The 22,524-nt window shown below is 38.0% G+C and overlaps 2 protein-coding genes across 6 annotated transcripts in view; one reads left to right on the top strand and one right to left on the bottom strand.

Moving 5' to 3' along the window:
• The first annotated feature begins 1,301 nt into the window (after window positions 1-1,301).
• LOC113231081 (protein prickle-like) overlaps window positions 1,302-22,524 on the top strand; it is a 423,515-nt gene continuing 402,292 nt past the window's right edge. For 4 of the 5 annotated variants that reach the window (XM_026465248.1, XM_026465251.1, XM_026465250.1 and 1 more), the window contains exon 1: window positions 1,302-1,605. The gene's annotated coding sequence lies outside the window, so the exon portion shown is untranslated. The remainder of the gene's footprint in view (window positions 1,606-22,524) is intronic. The other variant, XM_026465249.1, reaches the window with a different exon arrangement.
• Window positions 8,829-15,473, bottom strand: LOC113231084 (solute carrier family 22 member 1-like). Its single transcript, XM_026465256.1, has 8 exons — window positions 15,318-15,473; window positions 15,006-15,238; window positions 13,444-13,657; window positions 12,885-12,985; window positions 10,295-10,446; window positions 9,607-10,224; window positions 9,331-9,512; window positions 8,829-9,251 (listed from the first exon to the last, which is right to left on the bottom strand). Exons 2-8 carry the CDS (start codon window positions 15,176-15,178, stop codon window positions 9,015-9,017), a joined length of 1,677 nt encoding a protein of 558 aa, XP_026321041.1. The 5' UTR covers window positions 15,179-15,238; window positions 15,318-15,473; the 3' UTR covers window positions 8,829-9,014.

The following is a 22,524-nucleotide window of genomic DNA, read 5'->3' as shown; positions in this document are numbered from 1 at the left end:
TTGTGTTCAATGTTTAACTATACGAGTATGGCTCAATAGAAAACTGTCTCTACAATTTAAGTCCGCGGGTAACCTGCAAAAGCTGTAGTGTACCCAGAATGTTTCGGCGTTCGCGACGGACAATGTGGTGTTCACTTGTGCGTTATGCGAGCTGAGCGGTGTCAGATTACACGTGAGAAATCTCGAGAGAGGTAAGGCTGTTTATAGTCGTAAACCTTTTGTACACACATTCCAGTTGAAGTTCACCTTGTTTGATCGAGGATCCAACCGAACCCACCAATTTATCGAAATCAAAATGTCGTTGATATCTTATGTGCGCGTTACTATTCGGCGATTGGCCAGCTGCCTGGAGGTATGGTGACGGAACATCCGTGAAATGAATTGGTTGATTTGTGTCTTGATCTTAATGAGAAGTTTTTCGTTTTTGAGTAAATTTATTCACAAAAAACGACACAGTAAACAAAAACATTGAACGGTCTTCATTTTATCGATTCATTACCAATTACGTTGAGGTGTCGAAGCTTTCTTTTAGAAATATACTATATTATATATACTGCCTATTTCTCTATCTGCGTATACACAAACTTTGCCTATTAGGCATACTCGCAGTCGCTTAAATACATAGAAAGTGATTTTTTCAGTTTCTGCATGGGAACAACACCAACATACACTTTCGTTACAATGTTACATTTTCGTTGTCCCGCCATTGTGCTTCGCTTACGAACATTATGCAAGAAATAACTTCGAAAATTGCCTGCGACTACTTAATTATCTCGCCAATAATTCAATTAAAGAAAAGCGAGTGACTTCTGTTGCCTCCTATCAATTCAACTTTTACAAAAGCAATGAGCACCTTAATGTTTAATACCTCTATAATTTGCAGCGAACATTAACGTGGAGCTTTCTAAGGTCACCTGTGGCTCATCCCAGCTATTACAACTCAATACGTATAAAATAACGCTCAAAGTGCACTTTATAAGTAATATCGGCGGCTCCGTCTTCGAAACGTAAGTGATTGTAATCTCATTACAGAGATAAATAATCAGTCGCCCAAATGAGTGATGATCAAACGATTCGCATAACGCTTTAGGTAACTTTCACTGACAATAGAGTCGAGATATGAATATATTCATTATTCATAGTCCGTAGTTAATGCGTGTAACGATTGCTATAGTAAGTCAGAGATACTCATAATACGAGATCGGAAGCGACTCGTGGGAGCGCAATCATTTTACTTTTATCTCGAGCTTTTTAGCGCAAAAAAGTTCCAAGCAGGTTGTAGAGGGGGAGCGGCCAGTGCTCGCCCGCCGCCCGCCAACGGACGACGTCTCTGCGCATGCGTGCAGCGCATACTGCGATTGGTCAATTCGAAACCGCCGAATTCGAATCTCAAAGCCGACCGTTGCGTGTTCCATTGGTGTGATTCAGTGTTAGTGCTGTTGTTTTGTTGAGGACATCCGTTACGTGAACGTGTGTGATGTGAAAGGTATGGATTGAATGGCTCATTTAAATGAGGGCTGCAGGGCTGCGCGGATGAAGAGATAAATCTTGGAGCGTTGACCGGCAGCGGTTCGACGCCCGTGGTGCCTGTGTCCTTGCTAAACGGTAACCCTTCAGACTCAATCGCCAATTCATCCTTGTCATCTGTCACATGTTGTAAAGACACATTAACATTCCCCCGTTGGCGTGATTAACCCTTGCTACTATTACCGTTTCTTGCCTTACGACTGAGACAGGGACGGGCCATTTTGCGCGCCTTGCTCTCGGTTTGACTAAGCTGATGTTAACAAGGAAAAATGGTTCACGTTTAAAGGTTTCATTATAAGGGTTGTAATACCGACTGAGGGTTACGGTCGAGAGGTTCTGGAATCCGGTTTCAGGAGCGACTTTCTCCTCAACAAAAAGCTCCGGCGCTGCAGCGTGGCGGGTGCGCTGCAGACACTGCGACCGGTCACCAAGCAATGCAATACATTAATTAGCTTGGCAGACATGTGAATCTTTCGATTTCAAAGTTCTTTTGAGTTTAAAGTATGAAATACCTGTCTTAGCATTGTTCAATTTATGACATCTATTAACCGAAACTTTTCGTTTCTGGGTTCTGTTACGTTATGCAAAGTGGATAAGGATTTCACACTAACTTCCTCCAATTCAGTTTTAAAGTCTGTTTCAATGACGCTGAGAGCGTAGAAATGCCTTTTGCAGTCATCATTTTTGGGAAACCATTCAGCCCTCATCGGTGCCAGGTCAAATTATGAAAAGGCCATAAGATTCACGGTAGATTTCCGGAGCCAGCGGTCGGCGGTTGTCGTAAATTCTGCGACTGCAGTTAGCAGTTCGCAGCGTCACGTGTTGCGCGCGCGCCACTCGCGCACACCGCCGCTACGTACAGTGCGCACACCTCGCCGCGACTTTATGAGCTATAAAATTTATGTAGAGCACGCCATTACCACATTATAACACCAGTTGACGTTTGTTTCGAACTGTCATGAGGGTTTTAGACATGTCAGACTGATCAACTTTGTTGTGGTCCACGGCTCAGTTGTTATAAAAAATTCCCCACTTACCAATGCTTCCACATTTCGGTTCGGCAGCAAAAAACAGCAATTAAGCTCAACAAAAACCTTTGGCGGCTTTTTACCCACATAGTCCGAGCAACGCAATGCCGAGCGATGGCCAAGTGACCTCCAGTCAAATGTCAAAATCATTATCACATTGAGCGCGAGCTTTCTTTCGGCACACATCATCACGCTGTGTGCATTGTGAGAACCGTTTTTATATAGGCAGTTTCTTAGTTCTGATATTATTTCATATTCAAGCGTTCAAACTACTGAGAGAAGGAAATACCTAGACAGGATCTATGTATCTATATTGAATTAATTTACCAAACTTTTCACCTCTTTGTCTACTTTGTCGAGTAATGGAGGTATTTCCATTATATACATAAATCTTGGTAGTTTCAGCAACTCCTGCTCGACAGCCGCAGACTTACTGACGCGGTGATAACCGTTCATCATGCATGTTCCTTCGAGTAGCAATCGCTGCGCTGACGCAACCCTCGCGTGCAATTCGCTGTGCGCTCGGCATCGCCTATCGGTTGGTGTTCCCGCGGCCATTGCGCTCTTAATGGGTTAAGGAACGTAATTTGGGGCCATAGCATTTGGTTACGGACCATATCGAACCGACAGACGATATTTTACGATGTGATCAATTTGTATGCCATTACGATTCTAATTGATCTGTTTCTTGTTAACTGTCGATTCGTACGATATTTCGGAGGTTTATTGTTCATTAATTCTTTTTTAAAACGTTAAGCTAGCAGTTCCACCAGTTCTGTAACTTCCAAACACCGACGGCAACTATTTCAACACAACACTGTCGAGCAAGTACTTACTCATGTACTTTGCGTCAGTTCCTCAAAAAAGTTCTTACACAAATTCAATTTAGCGTCAGCAGCTCGATCTAAAATCTTCATACGAAACTGTCATTCTATAATTACCGCTGTCGGATAACCATCTGATAGATTACACGTAATAAAAAGCGGACGCTCCTGCGGCCTATCTGCGGGCTCTTCATGGGATAAACGAGACACGTTATTTAATACAATGTCAGCTCCTAAGACCATAACTTTAAAGCAGTTTAGCTGTTCTCGGGCTGGTAATTTCACTCCATAAAGCACTTCCTCATTTGTTTATCCGCCGGCGGCGATCGTCCGTCTGCCTTCCACTTGTCAAGTGTCCCAGATCACAGAGCCTGAGCCAGTATCGTTTCTGATGATGATCGTGGGCTGTAATCTTTAGCACCTCTAATTGGGCCCGTGCCGTCTGGATCGCCGTTACAAGCAACGTCGTGAGCTGAGTCTATTCGCTGTTCTCGGCAGTCACTAGCAATTTTGCGTCTTTAACATTTATTTATATTTGGCACTTTGAATTTAAGGTTAGTGGTATAAATTATTCTTAATTACCCGACGATATCGTAATTCCGCGTATTAGAACTTCATTCAATTTAGTTTGGGTGTCGTACAGTGGAATTAATTTTGAGTTGCTATCTCTGAGGTCCCAGGTTCAACACCCGGCCCGGTCAATGTAGAAAACTAACTTTTTTATATTGTCTCGGATCTGGATGTATGTGGTACCGTCGTTGTTTCCAATTTCCATAACACAAATGCTTTAGTTACTTACTTTGTGATCAGATCTATTTATTTATATTTATATTAATTTCCGTTCATAAAGGTAGAAAGATAGAGATTATACATACGATGCTATGTTTCATGATATTTTGGTTTTATAAGAATGTGAGTAGTTTAACCCGCAAATAAGAAGCACTTAAATTAATTGAATCCCGTCGTTTCTCCACGACGTGTGATCAGGGCCGATATGCGAGGCGCGACGATGCGCCGCGGCGCACGCGCATTCTCATGAGGAGGCGAAGACGGCGTTCCACCGGGGCGGTCCCTCGCCGAATTATAATACAATTTCTAGATTAACACAGATAAACATGAGTGTGATAAATGTTTATTCCGTACGTCTTATATTTATTTTGCTTAAAAATTCCAGATATTTTTTACAAACAATTTCACGAAAAATAATGAGCCAAACTAGTAAGTATTTGTATCAGAGTGAAGTTTTCGCCAATATAGTTGTCTAATTAATGATTCTTTGCAATAAATAACGATGTGCTACACATTTGCAGTAATGAGTCGTGTCTAAATCTTTTTTTTTATGGCGGGACGACCAACTCGTGCGCCCGGGGCTAAGAGACAGTGTCACTCAGAGCTTTAAATCGCAAATATCTGATGGGCATTGCCACTGCACCCGTCACCTCGAGACATAATGAAGTTGACAAGTCTCATGTGCCGGTAATTTGACCAGCATCTTTACCCCCCAAAACCGCAACGCTGCAATGTGGGCATTACTTCTTGGCGACAGAAATAGGTCAGGTTTTTCAGGCAGTACTTCCCTGGACGAACTCTTTCACAAGAAGCATTGGTTTATTAATGTTATTGGCGCTTATAGTTCAATATTTATATGACGTTATTCATATGTCCAGCAAGACCCAAGATGTTTCAGTTGCTGGCAATAAAATTGGCATTACTTACACTTATTTCTCGTTAAAAATTAACGAGAAGTGTGAGTCCTCAGAGCGTTTATTTTTCGTTCGCAGAAATTCGTCTGTTATTATTGCCTTTAATATGTACCTATAAAAGAAAGCATACGTAACGTTCGTGATTTAAGTTTTTATAGTTGCTTTGTTTTATGATTTAATTTCTGCTGCATTGAAGCAACGAGCACTTTAATGCTGCGACTCGTTTCTGGCATTGTGTGTCCTATTAATTATCACGCTGTATGAGCTTTCCTTTTCACGTGCACATGCCGCATCGCCGTGTCGTCGTCGTCACGGTGCGCTTCACAGGCGCGCGCAGGCGCGTCGTCGTCGCCGCCTACTTAAAAATGCGCCTCGATCTTATATGTATTTGTGTGTCAACTTGTACAAAAACACTATTTTGTATTGTGTAAGACACAGGTTTTTGTTTTTCTATAAGTACGTACATACTCATAAGTAAATACCTACCTGAGTTAATTCGCTGTCCATGCAGGGCGCGACGACAAGCCCGTGTCCTGTGTTTACATTAGTACCGTTAATGCAACGGCCGCGCATTGTGTTCACAGTAAATATTTGAGCCAACGATTACCCGCCTTTTGCCATCAACTTCTCGTTTAAACTGAGTCCGATCGCTGCCATCAAATTGTGAAGCCACATGGTTGTATACATCGTTACAATTGCAAGGGCTTAAAAGTATGAAACAGCCGTTACGTAGTTCCGGCTAGTTTGACATAAAATAAAGCTCTTTTAATGTGAAATCTTTAAATTTTAATTCTTTTTGATATAAAATCGTAAGGCGTAAATATAAATCTAAAAAGATGGCGTTATTAATTTATTTTCCATTTGGATTCACTTAAACTCTGTAACTTGGAAATCAAACTTGAATAATGTTCAAATGCGTGTAATTTTTAAATTTTTACGATGAACTGAAGATTGTGCATTTGTGAGTTGAAGATTTTGAAGGTTGTGCATTTGTGCAGAGCAAACGATGGGAAACGTTGACAACTTATATGTATAATAAATGCACACAATAACGCACACATTTATAGCCTAGCTAGGGAAAACCCTGAGTCGCGGGTGCTATGGACACATACAGAGACAACCACAAGTTACACACAAACTCACGAGGGAATTCATATTTCTCCCGGCCCTGGAATCAAACCCCGGACCTCCGAGTGGCAGATCAGTATGGTAATCGTTCGGCCATGGAGGCGGTTAGTTAGTATGGACCTGATACTACTAAAAAACGTAAAGTTAACGCGGAAAGCTCTGTTTCAACGATGGATTTTTTATAATAATCGCAGACATTGTTTACAACATGTAGCTGAATCCTATCGAAAAGCCCAAACAATGTCTAAATAAGAAAAACTGTCCCGTAGGAAAGTACTGTTTGGTGAAACACCTTTGCGGCGGAGTAGGTATGCCCTCTTAGATTTGATACAACTATGGCAGCTGACTGCAAAATACGTCCTGTAAAAGCAAAAATCCAATATTTGGTAATTTAAAGTTGATGGTCCGAACAAATAGGCGAGTCCGTGAAAATAAATATGCGCGTCTCACGTACGTCCTAAAGTAAACAACTATTATGTTAAAAGAACAAATAGGCATTTTTTTGCCAATTATATTCAACAAATTAGATTTTTTGATAGGCAGAGAATTGTCATGTAAATTCACTATGAAGAAAAAATTAAATTGATACTTTCTTCTTGAAATCATGAAAATTTAGTTAAAGGTTACAATAGTTTTGATTAATGTACTCGTTCTGAGCATGGGCATTTCTCCTAGAAGGGCTAAGTTCCCTGACTTCGGTGGTCGAATTTTTTTTCTTACTTTTAGGAAATACATATATTGAGCGGGACGGAAAAAGAATTCATATGTAAGTTATATAAGATTCCGTTAATTGGGCAACTAGATTCTTAACAGTTAATGACATATTTGATCCAGAGAATTCAGCTACCACTGCATTTTTGTATAAAATATTATGGAAAAGGCAATAAAAACATTCAATAACCTACATAAATGTTTACTAATATGACTAACTATTAAATCAAGCTTTAAAAACTAAAATTTATTTATAAATCGCCAGAACAGAACAAACAATTTTCACCTTATGACTGTTAATTAAAATCAGTTTTCAGTTTGGCTCTTCAACCTTTTTTCAATCACACAAATATTTCCGTAACTGTTTAAAAAAAAAAATTAGGATGCAATCTGTAGCTACAAAAGCAATAAATTTTTTGGAACTTGATTAATACCTCTCATTACTTTTTGTACATGACGAGGTAATTCATGCAACTTCAAAATCTTTCCTTCCGCTTTTTCTTCGCATATCTCTGTCTATCTTTTTCTTTAAACCTTTTATATATGATTGGATCGCTTTTTATCTTTGCTTTTCCAGCACGTTCCTTCAACTTCTTGATATCCAATTTTTCTTTCCTGTTTTTATTTTCCTTATTCATTTTCACCGGGAAGCAAATCGTAGGTAAACATTTATATGAAAAAACATATAAAATTGTTGCTTTTCGAAGAAAATATGGCTTCGATGGCATAAAATCCACCGAACTATATACATATTTACACGCAAAATGTCTTAAAATCGGCAACAAATCATTCACCTGTTCTCTCCAGTCGCAGGGGCGTGATGGACGAATAATATGAACGCATTGCGAAGCTTCTAAAATTCTTCACTTGCGATATGTAGCGTGATTAGTAACGACCACCGAATTCCCGCGTAAGCCCTGGACATGCGGCAAGCTTGGTATTGTGATAAAACTATTGTCTAGTTTGTTGTCAAATTCAGATTATAAGTACTAGCATCTAATGTATTATACGTGAATTAAAGTGTAATATTGATACATGGTTTCAATTTTGAGAAAAATGACACTTTGTGTTGGACTTTGCATTCGGGACACGCCACTGTTGTCTGGTTTTAGGCTTTTCGGTTTTTTTTCCTTTTGGACCTAATGGTCCAAAAGGTTTATTGGGAAGATTTTGTAGTCTCCAGTTAGCTTTCGATCTATGTTATACACCCTATTTTTTGTAGATTTTTGTTTTGATAAATAAGTGGAGTTTAGTACATGGACACAGAAAATTGCAGCTTTGGAGAAATGCCCGTATACTATAGTTTTGTGATTGTAGTGAAACTGCTTTCACAGTTTAACAAGACATTGTATTGTGTTTTCTTGTATGCCTTTGTATGAAATAAATAAGCTAACCGGTATTAACTGCTACTTCTGCACGATAACGCCATAATAAATCATCTCTAACTTACAGTAGTTACAGATTGAAGTTCATCATACTTATCTATCTTGGACCCACTACCAACTACCATTTTTTAAATTAATTATTTACAACTAATTAAAAAATGACATAATTATTTACATGGAAGGAAAACAACGTAGTTCCCGGTAAGTAGGCAAAGATGATGTCCAAGTCTTGGTGTACTCCCAATACTGTTCTACCGCAGAGGAATAATTGAGCTAGTAAAAGGTTTTTTTTCATATATAGGTATCAGGGCAATTTCATAGGAGTTAGGTATTAAAAAGACACTGAAGAGCGTCACTGGCAATTTTTTTTATCTCACCATCATATTGCGAATAAATGTTTATCACCGTAGTTTCACCGTTGTCTTTTCTTTCACCAGCCCGTGACGCCGTTATTTAGCTGGAGACTTACATTTCTGTGTTGAATAAATAAACCGGCGAAGCATTAGTACCTTGTACAATTATTTAAATACCTGTACGCGCAGCACGCACTATTATCTTTCTTTAGCCTATCATAAGACCAACACGTAGGTAACTTGCTCGTAAAATGAACTGAACAAAATGTCTAGGTAGGTATTACTTTACTGATAATCAGATAATTGTTCTTAGCTTTTGAACATAATGTCTTTAGTTTAAAGTCCCAGCCGCAGTCTATGTTGTTTCATTACAATGTTCGTTAAGCAGCGGGTCTCCAGTATCTGTACGTTTGTTTTCCGAAGCGAGTAGAGTGAACTCTTTGATTTGCTTCTTCTTGCCGATACGCTCGGCCTCCTGCACGGTGTCCGGCAGTTCACAGTTTGCCGTCTCTGGGATGAACAAGGTGAGCACTCCACACAGGAGGGACGTCAGTCCGAATAGCAGCGATGGTAATCCTGACCAGTACGATAGCTGGAATGAAATAAATTTATATTTAGTTAAATATTAGTTATATTATTGAGATAAGATAGTGATATTGATTCACGATTACCAGCAGTGGCGTCTGTGGCGCAATGAGCGAGCCGACGCGGCCCATGGCGCTGCAGATGGCGTGCATAGAGTTACGCGTGTAGGTGGGGAAGAGCTCCGACGTGTAAATGTACACGATGTTGTACGAGAACGTCGCCAAAGTTTCGAAAGCCATAAACAGCAAAAGTCCCAACCACGCGTAGCCTGAATATAACATGGAATCGGAAATAATGGAAATAAAATAGACATACCTTACATATATTCCAATTACGTAATGCATAAAAACGTAATATGTTACCTTTTGGCGTGAAGGGCTGCAGAAGACAAAATATTCCTCCAACAATGAATGAGCAGATTAATGGCAGTTTTCTCTTGTACTTGGACATAGCCAGCCAGTAGAAAACATTTGACGGAATGTCCATAAGCATGAGCAGTGCGAAGTTGATATACTTGTTCCCTTCGATAAATACCGACCCAATCATCATCCCGTAGTTGATCAACGTGATTGTAAACCACCACACCAGGCATACGAGAAACCTTTGCATCATGATCTTCGATTTGAACGTCTTTAGGAGTAACTGTCTATCGTTGATTACATTTGAGGCGTCTTCGCCTATATATTCTAACTTATTAAGCATTGCTTTGTCCAACTGTACTCCGTTTCGATTGGCAATTTTTTGAATTAGTTTAGTTCCTCGTTCTCTCTTTCCTTTACTGAAAAGCCAACGAATGCTTTCGTCGAGGAAGAAGGAGTACGTCAATATGAGAAGGGTCGGAGCATACAGAACGCGGAGGAAATTTCTCCAGTAAGGAACTGCCCAAGCGATAAACGGCATGATGATAAGGCCGCAGGTGTAGCAGTTTAGAAGAATCATTTGGAAGAGCACTGTGCGTTTTTTTTCAACAATTTCTATGCCTGTAAAAGTTAACATCAGTAAAAAATTTCCATAAACTTTAGTCAGAGAAATATAATTACTACTACTTACTGAGCATGAACATCGGCGAGAGTGCATCCCCGATTGCTGCCTCGAGTCCTTCCAGTACGATATAGAACCAGAAAGAGGGCGCGAAGCTTTTGCTTATGCCCAAAATAGCGCCCATCGTGCCCGCAAACACCGCCGCTGTTTTGCGGCCCCATCTAAAAATGTGTCAATAGTATAAAAATCTTTCATACGAAAGATCATTTAAGATCTTATCCGACGAGCATAAGCTATGCTCTAATTCTAGTTGTATGTCTCATATGGGTTGAGGACGTGGCAACATTCTGTGAATTTTCTCAGAGTGGATTTTAAGGCTTGTAGCGTAATAGTAAGTAATTGGCAATCTGTGAGGACATAGGTTATACTTGCAGAGCAGATAGCATGTTAGGAAGTAGCTTAGATCGCAGTTTCCTCCGTCTGCTGGCGTATTGTTGTAAGGCGATGTCACAATGTAAATAAGGGGCGTATTCTGAGGCATTTACGGCGTAATAAGAGGAGACGCACAGATCCATAAATAGGACCTCTGCGCGTGTTGCGGTTGGCACGTTGAAACGCAAAGATGTTGAAGGCATTTTATCAGGGCGTGATCTTTGATGTGTATTGGCTGTTTGCAAATTTTTTAAATAGAATGAAATGCCCAGTATTAGACAATGTTTCTCAAATTCACTTACTTATTTTGCAAAGTCAAAGTCTAAGATTATTTATTCCATATGTAAAATAAATTTACTCATGAAAACGTCACATTTAAGCTTCTGCTCGTTCACTACGCTGACCTCCCTGAGAAGAACGAGCAAGAAACTCTAGGGATTGCTCTTTTCAAATAAACTTAAATGCTACGGAATACACTTTGAATCAAATTTGTGTGGATTCTGGGGCCATGTCGTCTTTCCATACATATTTATCTAACACGTAGTCTTCAATTTTGTAATATGATTTTTCGATCAAAATATTTTTTAATGTATTTTTTATACTTAGGAAATGATAAACTTAATATATGCTCCGGAATCTTATTGTAAAAACGAATACAGTTCCCCATAAAACAGTTGTATACCTTGGTTAAACGAAAGTGGTACCATGAGTTTGGATTTAGCTCTAAGGTTAACATTATGGATATCTTCTTTCTTATTGAAATTATGTATATTTTCACGGGCATATAAAGTATTTGAGCAAATGTACTGTGATGCCACAGTCATGATACCAGTCTCCTCAAACTTTTCTCTGAGAGAAACCCGAGAGCCTAGACGGTACACAGAACGAATCGCTCGTTTTTGCAATACAAATATGGTTTGAATATCTGCCGCTTTACCCCACATGAGAATCCCGTAGGACATTATACTATTATATTATACACATTATATTATATTATATATTTGATAAAATGTAATGAACGCTATATATACATCTATGAAGTCAACGCCAAAACTCAATAATTTTGACTTGAATAAATAAATAAATAGCTTTTGTTTTAGGCCGTTTGATAATTTTTGCAAAATTTTTTTTTCCACATACAAAACTTGGATTACCAAAAGGTTTTCTATAAATTTGAATGTATGCGTAAGATAACAAATTGAAAAGCGTATTTACAAAAATAGATTGGGTTTTAGCGACAACGAGATGTTAAACACGGAGTAAATAATATCTTTTAATGAGAAAATTCAACGTATTTTGGTTTACGAAACCAAGTATTTAGGTATTCTAATTACAGCAGCTATGATGTATTGAACGCAAGTGTGGCGTAATAATGATAAAGCCACATTTCCTAGTATAATTATTTCGTTAATATAAGCAGACAAAATCCTATATTTTTATCAATTCCAGTGATTTAGGCGACTGATTTGCTATACTACTTGATCGGCCATACTGGTTGCCCGAGTTACATACTACATAACAACATATTTTAGGAACACAATTGTTGTGACATTTTGCAGTATAAACTTTACTGATTCAAGAGGAACCAAAGTCTTCTGTTCAGAACCATGATCGACAATATTTGCGATTATTATAACGTTGAAAGCGCTGTCGCGTTATTTACAAATTTTAAACGTTCCGTTTTTTCATACCTGTTTGCCACATACATACATCTGTAGGGGGTGAACAATATTTCAACTTAACCCGCAGTTAAGAGCCATTGACGCATGCGCGATCTCGATTATTATGCAGTATATTATATTGCTAAATAATTTATACATAAATAGATTTTCTATCTAGCCTTATTCCGTTCTCACTCTCATAACAGCAAGGGCGACACCTCACTCTCGAATTTTACAATACGTAGCCACGCCTTTATAACTAAATAGTGTAGTCGAAAGTAAGCAGTAATGGTCTATCCACACGTATCCGGGCCGTGCCCGAGACGTGGACAGGCCGTGCTCCGTCAGGGGTTCAAAAAAATATCGTGCGTATATATTGTATGAACTCGTTCACACATGTCCGTGTCCGGGCCGGGACCGGGACGGGGCCGGGCCGGCGCCGGCACGGGCCCGCAGTTCATATAAACTAGCACGCCCCGGTCACGTCCCGGGGCCCTGATGTGTGTGGATAGTCCTTAATTCGGTTTGCCAGCGACGGCTTTTCGCCCGTTCCGTTGTTTACGTACCTGTCAGATATCTGTCCCTGCACCAGTAGCCCGATCATGTTGCCGAAACTATGCACAGTACCGACCATGGCTTGCTTCCAGTCCTGACACGCCAAACCAAACTATAAACAGAATATACCTAATTTATTTTACAATATTTTTCAAAATAATAATATAACGCACACATTCAACACAGCCCCGCACTAGGGAAACCCTGAGTTGCGGGTGCCATAGACACACACATAGGCAATCACGAGTTACACCCAGACTCACGAGAGAAATAAGCGTAGGCCATACAAATATTTTTCCCGGCCCGGGAATCTAACCCAGGACCTCAGCGTGGCAGTCCAGGATGGTAAATGGAAGTTATATACCGAATAATGTTTAAAAAATATTGTATTTATATGTATTCTTCGGTTAGCTATTAAATTTAATTTTATCATCATGGCCATGAAACTGTTTTAGTAGAACAGTCGGGTCTGTAGAACTTTTTGTAGCGTCACGATTATGTTTTCACGTGACAATTCTTTGTTATATAGTGTGAAATTGAATCCATGAACAAGTTTTTAAATTTTTTTACCTCTGCAACAAAGCTGTTGGGTATCTCATAGACAAAGTCAGTGCACTCCAGCGGGACTGAGGTTTTGTTAAAACTGCATTCACGGCCGTTCTGGTTCAGCATCTGGTAGTGCGAGCACTGCTTGATGGTTACATCGCTGACGTCTGGAAACGCGTCTATCAGCCAGGAAGTGGTGAAGTTTGGCGTCGATTCGTCACACGATGGGATTTTGCACCTGGTGAAAAATTTGTTCCAACTCTGGTTGCTTTATAAAAACTGGTTATTATTCGTGAAATGTGTCGTGAACGTTGTTGAATGCTTCTTTACCAAATGAAAACATTTTTTTTATAATGAATAGGCATTAATTATTAAACCCGGACAAACAATCGAATCAAATTTGAAATTACGCAAATAGCCTGCAGTATTTAAAATGACGGGAATGAAAAACCCATTATTGCTTATAACATATTTTGTTAAACATGAATTTATATGTTCACTACAATCTCATGATAAAAATTATTATTTGAAATAGTTGTTAACACTGCACATGGGAAATTTCGTCGTCTAAAATGAAAATGAGAAATTAATGAACTACCTCCGTGGCCGAACCGCCACGCAGGCCGGGTTCGATTGCCAGCCGAGAGAAATATTTGTATGCCCTACATTAAATTCTCTCGTGAGTTTGGGTGTAAATCGTGGTTTTCTATGTGTGTTCATGGCACCCGCGACACAGGGTTTCTCTAGTGCGGGGCAATGTTGAGTGTGTGCGTTATTATTATTATTTGAGTGTTTGCAAAATTTTTCGAATTGTTCAGTTGTGGTTAGCAGTCAAATCAGAGCTACCAAATCGAGATATGGCAATCTTGTCCTTTTTAAAAATGTTATTACAAAAATTTTGAAGAGACAAGTCTATAATGTATAAGTACATCTATAACGTGACATCATCTAGTTCGTTTATTATAACTATAAAACGGAACGGTGGAAATTTAACCTTGTCGAAAACCAAATTTTCTTTTTAAAGAGGCACAAAGATTGATATCCCTTTATGCTCACAAAACTTACCAACTATTCAATGATTTTTTTCTTAATAATTTTGATCTGTTTTAAATACGCGTTATTTGAATCACATTATTGTCATCAGTTCTAAATTTGATTGTATTTTTTTGTGTTTGTGTGTGTATGTGACGCGACGAGTCCGATTATTTGTGAACCGATTTTGATGATTCTTTTTTTTTGGAATCAAAATCGAAATCCCATTTAAATTTGAGGAAAATATGCCTCCTCTAAGGGTGACAAACTTGGGGATGAATCGGGTTTCGTGCACTTTCAGGTAACCGATTTCAATAAAACTTGGCTTGGATTTAATTATGATGTAATGAATGAAAATTAATGAATACCTATTATTTACAAAAAATGAGATGTGAAAAAAACAAACAACAAATGAACAAATAATGATTCTTGGTCTGCGCGGTGAATTATCGCTTATTGCGTATGATTATGTGAATGTCATTTCTAGTTAACGTGTCGCGTTATGAGATTCTGGTCGACCTTTACTCGTATCTTGTATTAACAATTCAGCCCACCTGTACCCGACATCCTCGACGGCGAACACATAATTGACGTTGTACATGGAGTTAGTGCTGTAGACTAGCGCCAGCATGCACATGGTGATCAGTTGGTGCTTGCCGAACGCCCCCAGTTTCTCCAGCACGTCGTCCACGTGGACTTTCTTCTCGTCATCGTTAAATTCTGTCATAGTTTCTTCTTTAAATTGAAATTTGTGGGGTTGTTGTTAATATTTCTTATGGTTTGTTTTCTGTGAATTTTTTTAAGCCTTTATTTTTTTGTGTTTGATCTCTTTCTTATTTTATAAGCCTATACTCCTTGTTACATACCTTACTTTTCGTACTTAACTGCAGATATAATATTAACTGTAAATGGTGCTACACACGTGTTTCATACCACGCCAGTCAGGGCAGGTGCTACCCCACCTGTGTGCTTATCGCTCACGTAACAACGGATGCCATCGGCGCTTCGTTACGACACACTTTGGGTGATCTGCTTCAAGGTCCCTTTTACAGTGGAAGTGCTGACTTCCACTGTAAACAAACACCAACAAATTCACTGAATTAATCTAATTATTTACTATGTTAATATTTCATCCCTATAGTGCTTTAATTCCAAAACGAGAATATAGTTTTTTGGAAATGTGCTTCGCGTTCTACAGCGTGTAGAAAAGTGTTCCAGCGGGCCAGCTACGAGGCCTGCCACTCAAAGTATGTTTGTTATGATATAAATCTCTAGGTAAATACGACGATAAAACAGGTGTAAAATTGTTATTAGCGAACCGCGAAACTCGACTTCTGTGTGTTGTCTGGACGATTACAGCTGATAATGTTTGTTTGACTTTACGACACTTCACGAACATGTCGTATTATTCTTTTTCTTTTATTCTGAATTGATTGATCAATTTGCTATTGGTAATTATTATCTTACTTATTTACAACGCCATCTTTGTTCACATGTCCACTGTAATATTATTACCGGACTTCAAAAAGGAGGAGGTTCTCAATTTTACTGTAATTTTTTTGTGTGTATGTTACGTGATTATTTTGACGATTTTTTGTTACAAAGGGCACCTCAATATTGGTCCCATTTAAATTTGAAGAAAATATTCCACCTCTAAGGGTGTCAAACTAGAGGATGAATCCGGTTTCACGCACTTCCGGTAACCGATTTCAATAAAACTTAGCAAGTAGATGTAATTCCACGAACTTTTGAGGTCTTTTTTTTGTAATAAAAAGTTATAATTTTATATGAGAAATCTTTAAAATAGCTAACTAACTACGTTACTTCATGTAGAACCAACGTAATGGGTATTAATAACTATAACTATAACTTTTTTCTAATTTTTATGATGTCTATCATTGACTTACAAATAAAACAATTATAGTCTATGGTCATTTTTTAAAACAATATTTTTGCGCGCATTTTTAGAGTAGGTGGGAAAATAAGTTTAAAAAATTATTTTTGTGAAAAATGCCTAGAACTGGTGAATCGTGAAGGTGTCGTATTTCAAATGCAAAACCAAAGATATCTTTACAAAGCAGTCAACACTGCCCTTCAGGTTTCGGTCTTTTCAAAATTCTTTGAATGGTCACGACTTTAACAATGAACAGATCATCAAACGAGACCTACGAGTATGTGCACTTTCACTACCCTGAAGTACGTCTTAAAATAATGACACTCTTAAGTGTTGTGTAATACTTTAAGAGTGACTTTTGCACTATAGTCTGTTCCAATACATTTTGAACAAAAATTAAACAACCCTGTTTGGTTAAAATTCTAAAGCAATCACTCAATAAATCGAATAAGTAACACTTTCACGTGTATTTCGAAGATTTCGACTTGATATTTCATCACTTTTTCCAACAATATTCATTTGAATAGCATCATAAAATCTTATTTGAAAAATGGCAGTTCAGAAGTGAGGTTATTATTCATCTATACTTCTATGACTTGCCTATGATTGCATAGTGCTGTTCGAAAAAAAAAACATTCGTTTCAATCAATTAAAGTTTAGTAATCGATTATTACATCGAACATTTCAATCGCAATCGAACGAGTATCTAATTGTAAGGATTTGAAGGAGGATTTAAATTGAAACTTTAAATATGCTTATACATATAGGTTATGCAAAGAAAACCGCTAGTATGACTCAATTGAACATATCGGTTCATTCAATTAATTAATCGATTTGTAGTCACTAAACCGTCTATGGTCCGTTCAGGTTTTTTTTGTTTACTTTTTGTTCAAAATGGATTGAAACGAAGTATACACGCATTAGTTTAAGACGTAGGTACTTAAGTTTAGTGCTGACGTTAGGGCTGTATTTTATAAGTAAAGACAGGATTTTTTATGAAATTCAAAAATTGTTCGAAAGCTGGCATAGGTCATTGGTCAACATGGCCAATACATAATTTATTAATATACTTTGATTAAAAAAAAAGGCAAAAAAATTAAGGTTTGTTATTATAATTTTTTAATGTTTTGCATTAACCAATTCAATGCAACTCGACCAATTAAGAAAGATATAAAATGACATTAATTGTTATGTTCATAGCAAACAAGTTTCGGTAGGGAACATATGCACATATTTAAAAACTTTATCTCATACGTGAAAGTTTACTATTTTTCTATTGTTTGTTGGGTTCGAGACGACGCGACGGCTGACAGGAAGGAACGTTAATGAAGCGGTTTTCTTGGAAATCTCTCGGTTCTCGTCGCCGGACATTCTTCGTTAGCACTATTTAGCACTTTTACTTTGGTTTCAATGCTTTATATTTGGCCAGTCCTTAATCTCCGTGCATCTTTTCTTTGTTTTCTGTCTTTCAATCTATTCATAAAATTGGTTATTTTTCATCAGCTCTGTCGAAACAACAATTTCCTGTGACGTTGGTCAGAAAGTTATTTTGAAGAAAGGAATAATATCAGCCAGTACAATTTTCGCTCTCAATTATGTGAACCAGTTATTCGTCTACAAATTTACTAACTGATTATAAAATTCGTTAAATTCAATTAAAATGCTGTTGGCCAATACGCCTGTCTTGGTATGCGCCTGTAATGGTCTTACCATTATCAACTCATTATGCGTCCTACTGCTGGGTACAGGTTTTTTCAAAGGATTTAGACGCAAAGGGTTTAAGCGCATGGTAAATTTGGTTTCCCGACCCCGCGACCTTCTGCTTGAGAGGCGGTAAGTGAAACCATTAGGCTCCCACCGGCACCGTCTTGCTTAATAAAAAAAATTCGTTTATATCCAAGTGTTTGTACTTGCATTAAGCTGATTTACAATTACATTTCCCACTAAGCCGTTCAGCCGCAAGCGTATAATTTACCACAACTGTCTTTGTTTCATGTTACTATATCTAAATTGCGTAACAAGTCTAAATAGGGTGTATTTACTTCATTTTGGTTTCAATAAAATGTTTAAGAATTTAATTGAATGTCGGGATGTTGCACCACCATGATATTCAATTCAATGATTTTTTGTGGAATTACTTGAAGAAAAACTTTCATAGATTTCTCAAGTCGTAAAAAGCCAAAATAAAGACCTGCAAGAGGCAGAAGGAAAAACTTGTGCGTTCCGTGGCTTAGTTGGCATAGCATCTGGCACGGTTTGTTAGGAGACGTTGGTTCGAATCCAGCCATATTCAATAATAATAACAATAATGGGTCAGACGACTACACCAATTACCTGGTCTCAAATTATGAAATTCCCTGTACTTTGTACACAGCAACGGAATTCACACTAGTGTTCTACCTGGAACACTCAGATCCGAAAAAATTCAGCACCCACAGTTGAAGCCTTTGGACCACCGAGGTGGACAATAAATATCGAAAATGTATTTATTTATTATTAATGATTGTTCAATTTATTTCATATATTTTATTCACTTTTTTTGCTATAATTCGCATTCCATCGAAAAGAATACCATTTGGTAATTAGTTTTTCTCCAAAACCGGTATAACGAAAAGCCGGTGTCAAACATCGCTATGAGACGTAGCTGACTTTGTGACCTTTGTGATTGCAATACGTTAGTGATTGATCTTCTTCAAATCTGCACAGGCGCCAGGCGCCGGCGCTGGCACCAGAAATAACCGTGCAGTTGTCATGGCCAATGTTAATCACTTGTCGGTACCACCGTCCGCCGTTCCACCATCTCAATGACTACTTCACACAATGCAATAGAATACGCGTTTATTTAAGTAAAATCCTACATTTGATGGCTGTGCCCATTCGAAAATTTGTGTCACTTTTATATAATTATTTATTGCACAAAGAAAAGACACACAAAACACACGTTACAAAGGACATATGCAAAGGTGAGCTTATCTCTAGAAGAGATCTCTTCCAGCAACCTCTACCCGTGGTGTAAAAGTGAAGTCTGTGGGACTAATTATTGTACAATAAAATTAAAATTTAGATGTGACTAAAAAAATGTAAATGATGGTAATATACATGAACTTTATATACATAAATACATACATAAGCAGAATATATACCTGTTATAATAACAAAATACTAGTTTATATATATGTTTACGATTAACTAAGTAACGCGTTCGACAGGAAGTGCTCTTTTAATTTGTGCACTTTGTTAAGAATGTAGCATGTACGCCTCATGTAATGTATTATAAATAGTTACTATTAGTTCCAGTAAGATTCTCGGAGCTCTAAATAATAGTAAACAGACAACTTAATAGTCTCGGTCGAGCTGCCTTATTATTATTCAAACTTTTCACTTAGTGTTTCCAGTAGTAAATGGCTATAATCCAGATTGACTTAGTCAAAGGCTGCTCCGATATCTATCGCGACCTCAAGTGGTAGCTTTGCCTAACGAGTGTCGCAGCGGCGCCATTTGTTCGCGTCGCGACTAAATCGCGGTGCTTTATTCAGCCACAAGCCGGCTGCGCTTGCGTTGATACTAAACCGGACTCGGATAGAGTCCTGTTACAGGTGTACGAATGGTTCGGTTGGAATAATAAGTTTTGGTTTTAATTTTCTTTATAATCTATTTGATATTAGAGATAGTCATAATTTGCGCTGTAATATAATTTCAAAGTCGATATAAATCTTATTAGGTTTATTCTTCAATACCAAAGTGACGTGACGTCATAATATGCCTATATTATGACGGTCAGTCATGATTGACAAATTGCAATGGCAAACACCCCGAAGATTGAAGACATGTAAGGTAGCGATTACTAGAGGCGTCATCTAATGTGAAACGGTAAGACGAGGACCCTGTTCTAATTTATTTGCAAGATGACTTCATCTCACATGTTCCATTACAAAGTTGAAATAGCGCGCGAGTATTGGCGGATTAATAAAAACTAGCAGAACCAGTTTTGGTCATAAACCGACATTGACTAAAAATGCAATGGTTAATTTCTTACAACGCTGCTATGGCTTTATGACGTGTTTATGTTACGGTCGCAATAATACATTTAATAAACAAACTATAAAAAAATATTCAGCCAACTTGAAAAATCACAAAAACTCACTACACTTAAAAGTACATAATAACAAAATACAGATTTAATCCGAACGACAACAATGCACGTAATACTTTAAATTTATTTTCTAAGCTAGTCTTATTTCGTTTTGTACACAGTACCTATTATAATGACTTATTAATCAATCTATCTACATTTATGGTTTATTTATATAACTATAACGTGAAAAATCTTGTCCAAACCTAATTATTACCTATTATTTTAATAAAATATTATTGGTATGTGCTATCTACTACTCGGGTTGAAGTTTTATATTGCCACTTAAAAGATATTAATACTTAAATATGCACATCGACTCCAAACATAAATAATTAGATATTGTATCTATATACTTAAGTATTTATAACATCAAGTGAGGAAACAAACAAGTCGTGCGCCTGATGGTGAGCTACACGCCTGTCCATAACAGTTGCAATGCCACTCAGAGCTTTAAATTGCAAAGATCTGAGGGGCACTACACTGCGCCTGTTACCCTGAGACACAAGTTGACAAGTCCCATGTGCCTGTAATTTCACCAAAATTTTAATACATACTATATAATTTGAAAACATACACACAGCCAAACGTATAATCTCCTCCTTTTTCTTTGAAGTCGGTTAAAAATACAATGTCTATGTGTAACCAGTATCATGCACACACATAGTATAGGTAACATAAAAAAAGTGTATGGTTTTGGAGAAGAAACACACTGTTCAACTCAGTGGAGTTGCCGCACGACAATGCGACACCGAATGATATCAATGAGTGGACGTATGCGGAGTACTCCTGCCTCACGGGTATTGAGGAAACAAGAGGTCGTAGTTTCCGTAGTGCGTCTGTGTACGCACTATCGTGTTAATTACAGAAACTGTGATTGTGCTTTCCAGTTTAAATTCGAGTAAATTGTGAACCATAGGAATTTATATGTTTTGCACTGAAGAGGTGTTGGTGATTTTTTACAATTTCTTCCTGAGATTCAATTTCTCGCACTGGGTAATTTGAATCCATCTTCATGATTAAACGTTTAGTACTTTGTGATCTCAATGGCTTCTCGCACCAATCGTGGTATGTAGTGACGTCCCTTCGACAATACTTTGGGGATATGCAAATCGATCCAGTAGTTAGTGTCATGTTGTGCTGTAGCTGACTTCTGTGCATCATTATTTTTTACTGCTCGGATGAGTTCCTTCAAAAGGTCGACGATTGTCCGTTTGGTCTGACCGATGTACAAGCTCCCGCAACCGTAGTGTTTGAAAAGCAAGGTGGTATTTTGGCGAACGCAACAAAATATCTTTCCTACTTTGTTTAAAGGAGTAAAGAGAGCCGGTGTGGCCGGCGGTATTGCCGGCGGTGTGGCCGGCGGTGGGTGTGGCCGGCGGTGTGCGTCACAAAGATCATAAGCTCAAAGTCAAAGTTAGTGCATAACCACGAAAGTCTTAAAATCTACATTATGTACGTTATTTGTAAGTCCATTTGCCGTAGTATTTAGCACAAATCACAACTGCTGTTTCTGTAAATGTAACAAGCACATTCTCTGATTTAATTTAAAGTGTGTCAATTCGTTGACAAACACGAGCAATTTTTAATACTTGAACCTTTATTAATTTTTGAACCTTTAGCAATACTAGTGATGATAACACAAACAACTGACCGGGTACTTTTGCTTTCGGGTTGTCAAGATTCTAATAAATTGTGGCCACTAGGGTGGCGCTACGCACCAATTTTAGTACCAGTTAGTAATTTCTAATCACATTCAAAGAATTTGTGAGCTCTCAAAAAAATCTGCAGTTTTGTACTTGTCATCTACACTAGCACCGGGATGTACATATTCGGCAAATATTTAATTTATTACGGCGAATACATCCCCGAATAGAGGCCATACATACATTAATATGCTTAGGGTAATATCGCATGTATCGAATATTTTTCATGTACCACCCTCTTCAGCAAGTAGAATAGAAAAGAATAGAAATCATTTATTCCTTGCGTAATCAACGCCGTACACATGCATTTTATAATAGTAATAACACTGACAATGATGATA

This window comes from Hyposmocoma kahamanoa, unplaced genomic scaffold (genome assembly GCF_003589595.1).
Source record: "Hyposmocoma kahamanoa isolate Upper Pololo Valley unplaced genomic scaffold, ASM358959v1 64, whole genome shotgun sequence".
Taxonomy (NCBI): domain Eukaryota; kingdom Metazoa; phylum Arthropoda; class Insecta; order Lepidoptera; family Cosmopterigidae; genus Hyposmocoma; species Hyposmocoma kahamanoa.
This window is presented reverse-complemented; position numbering and strand designations above follow the sequence as displayed.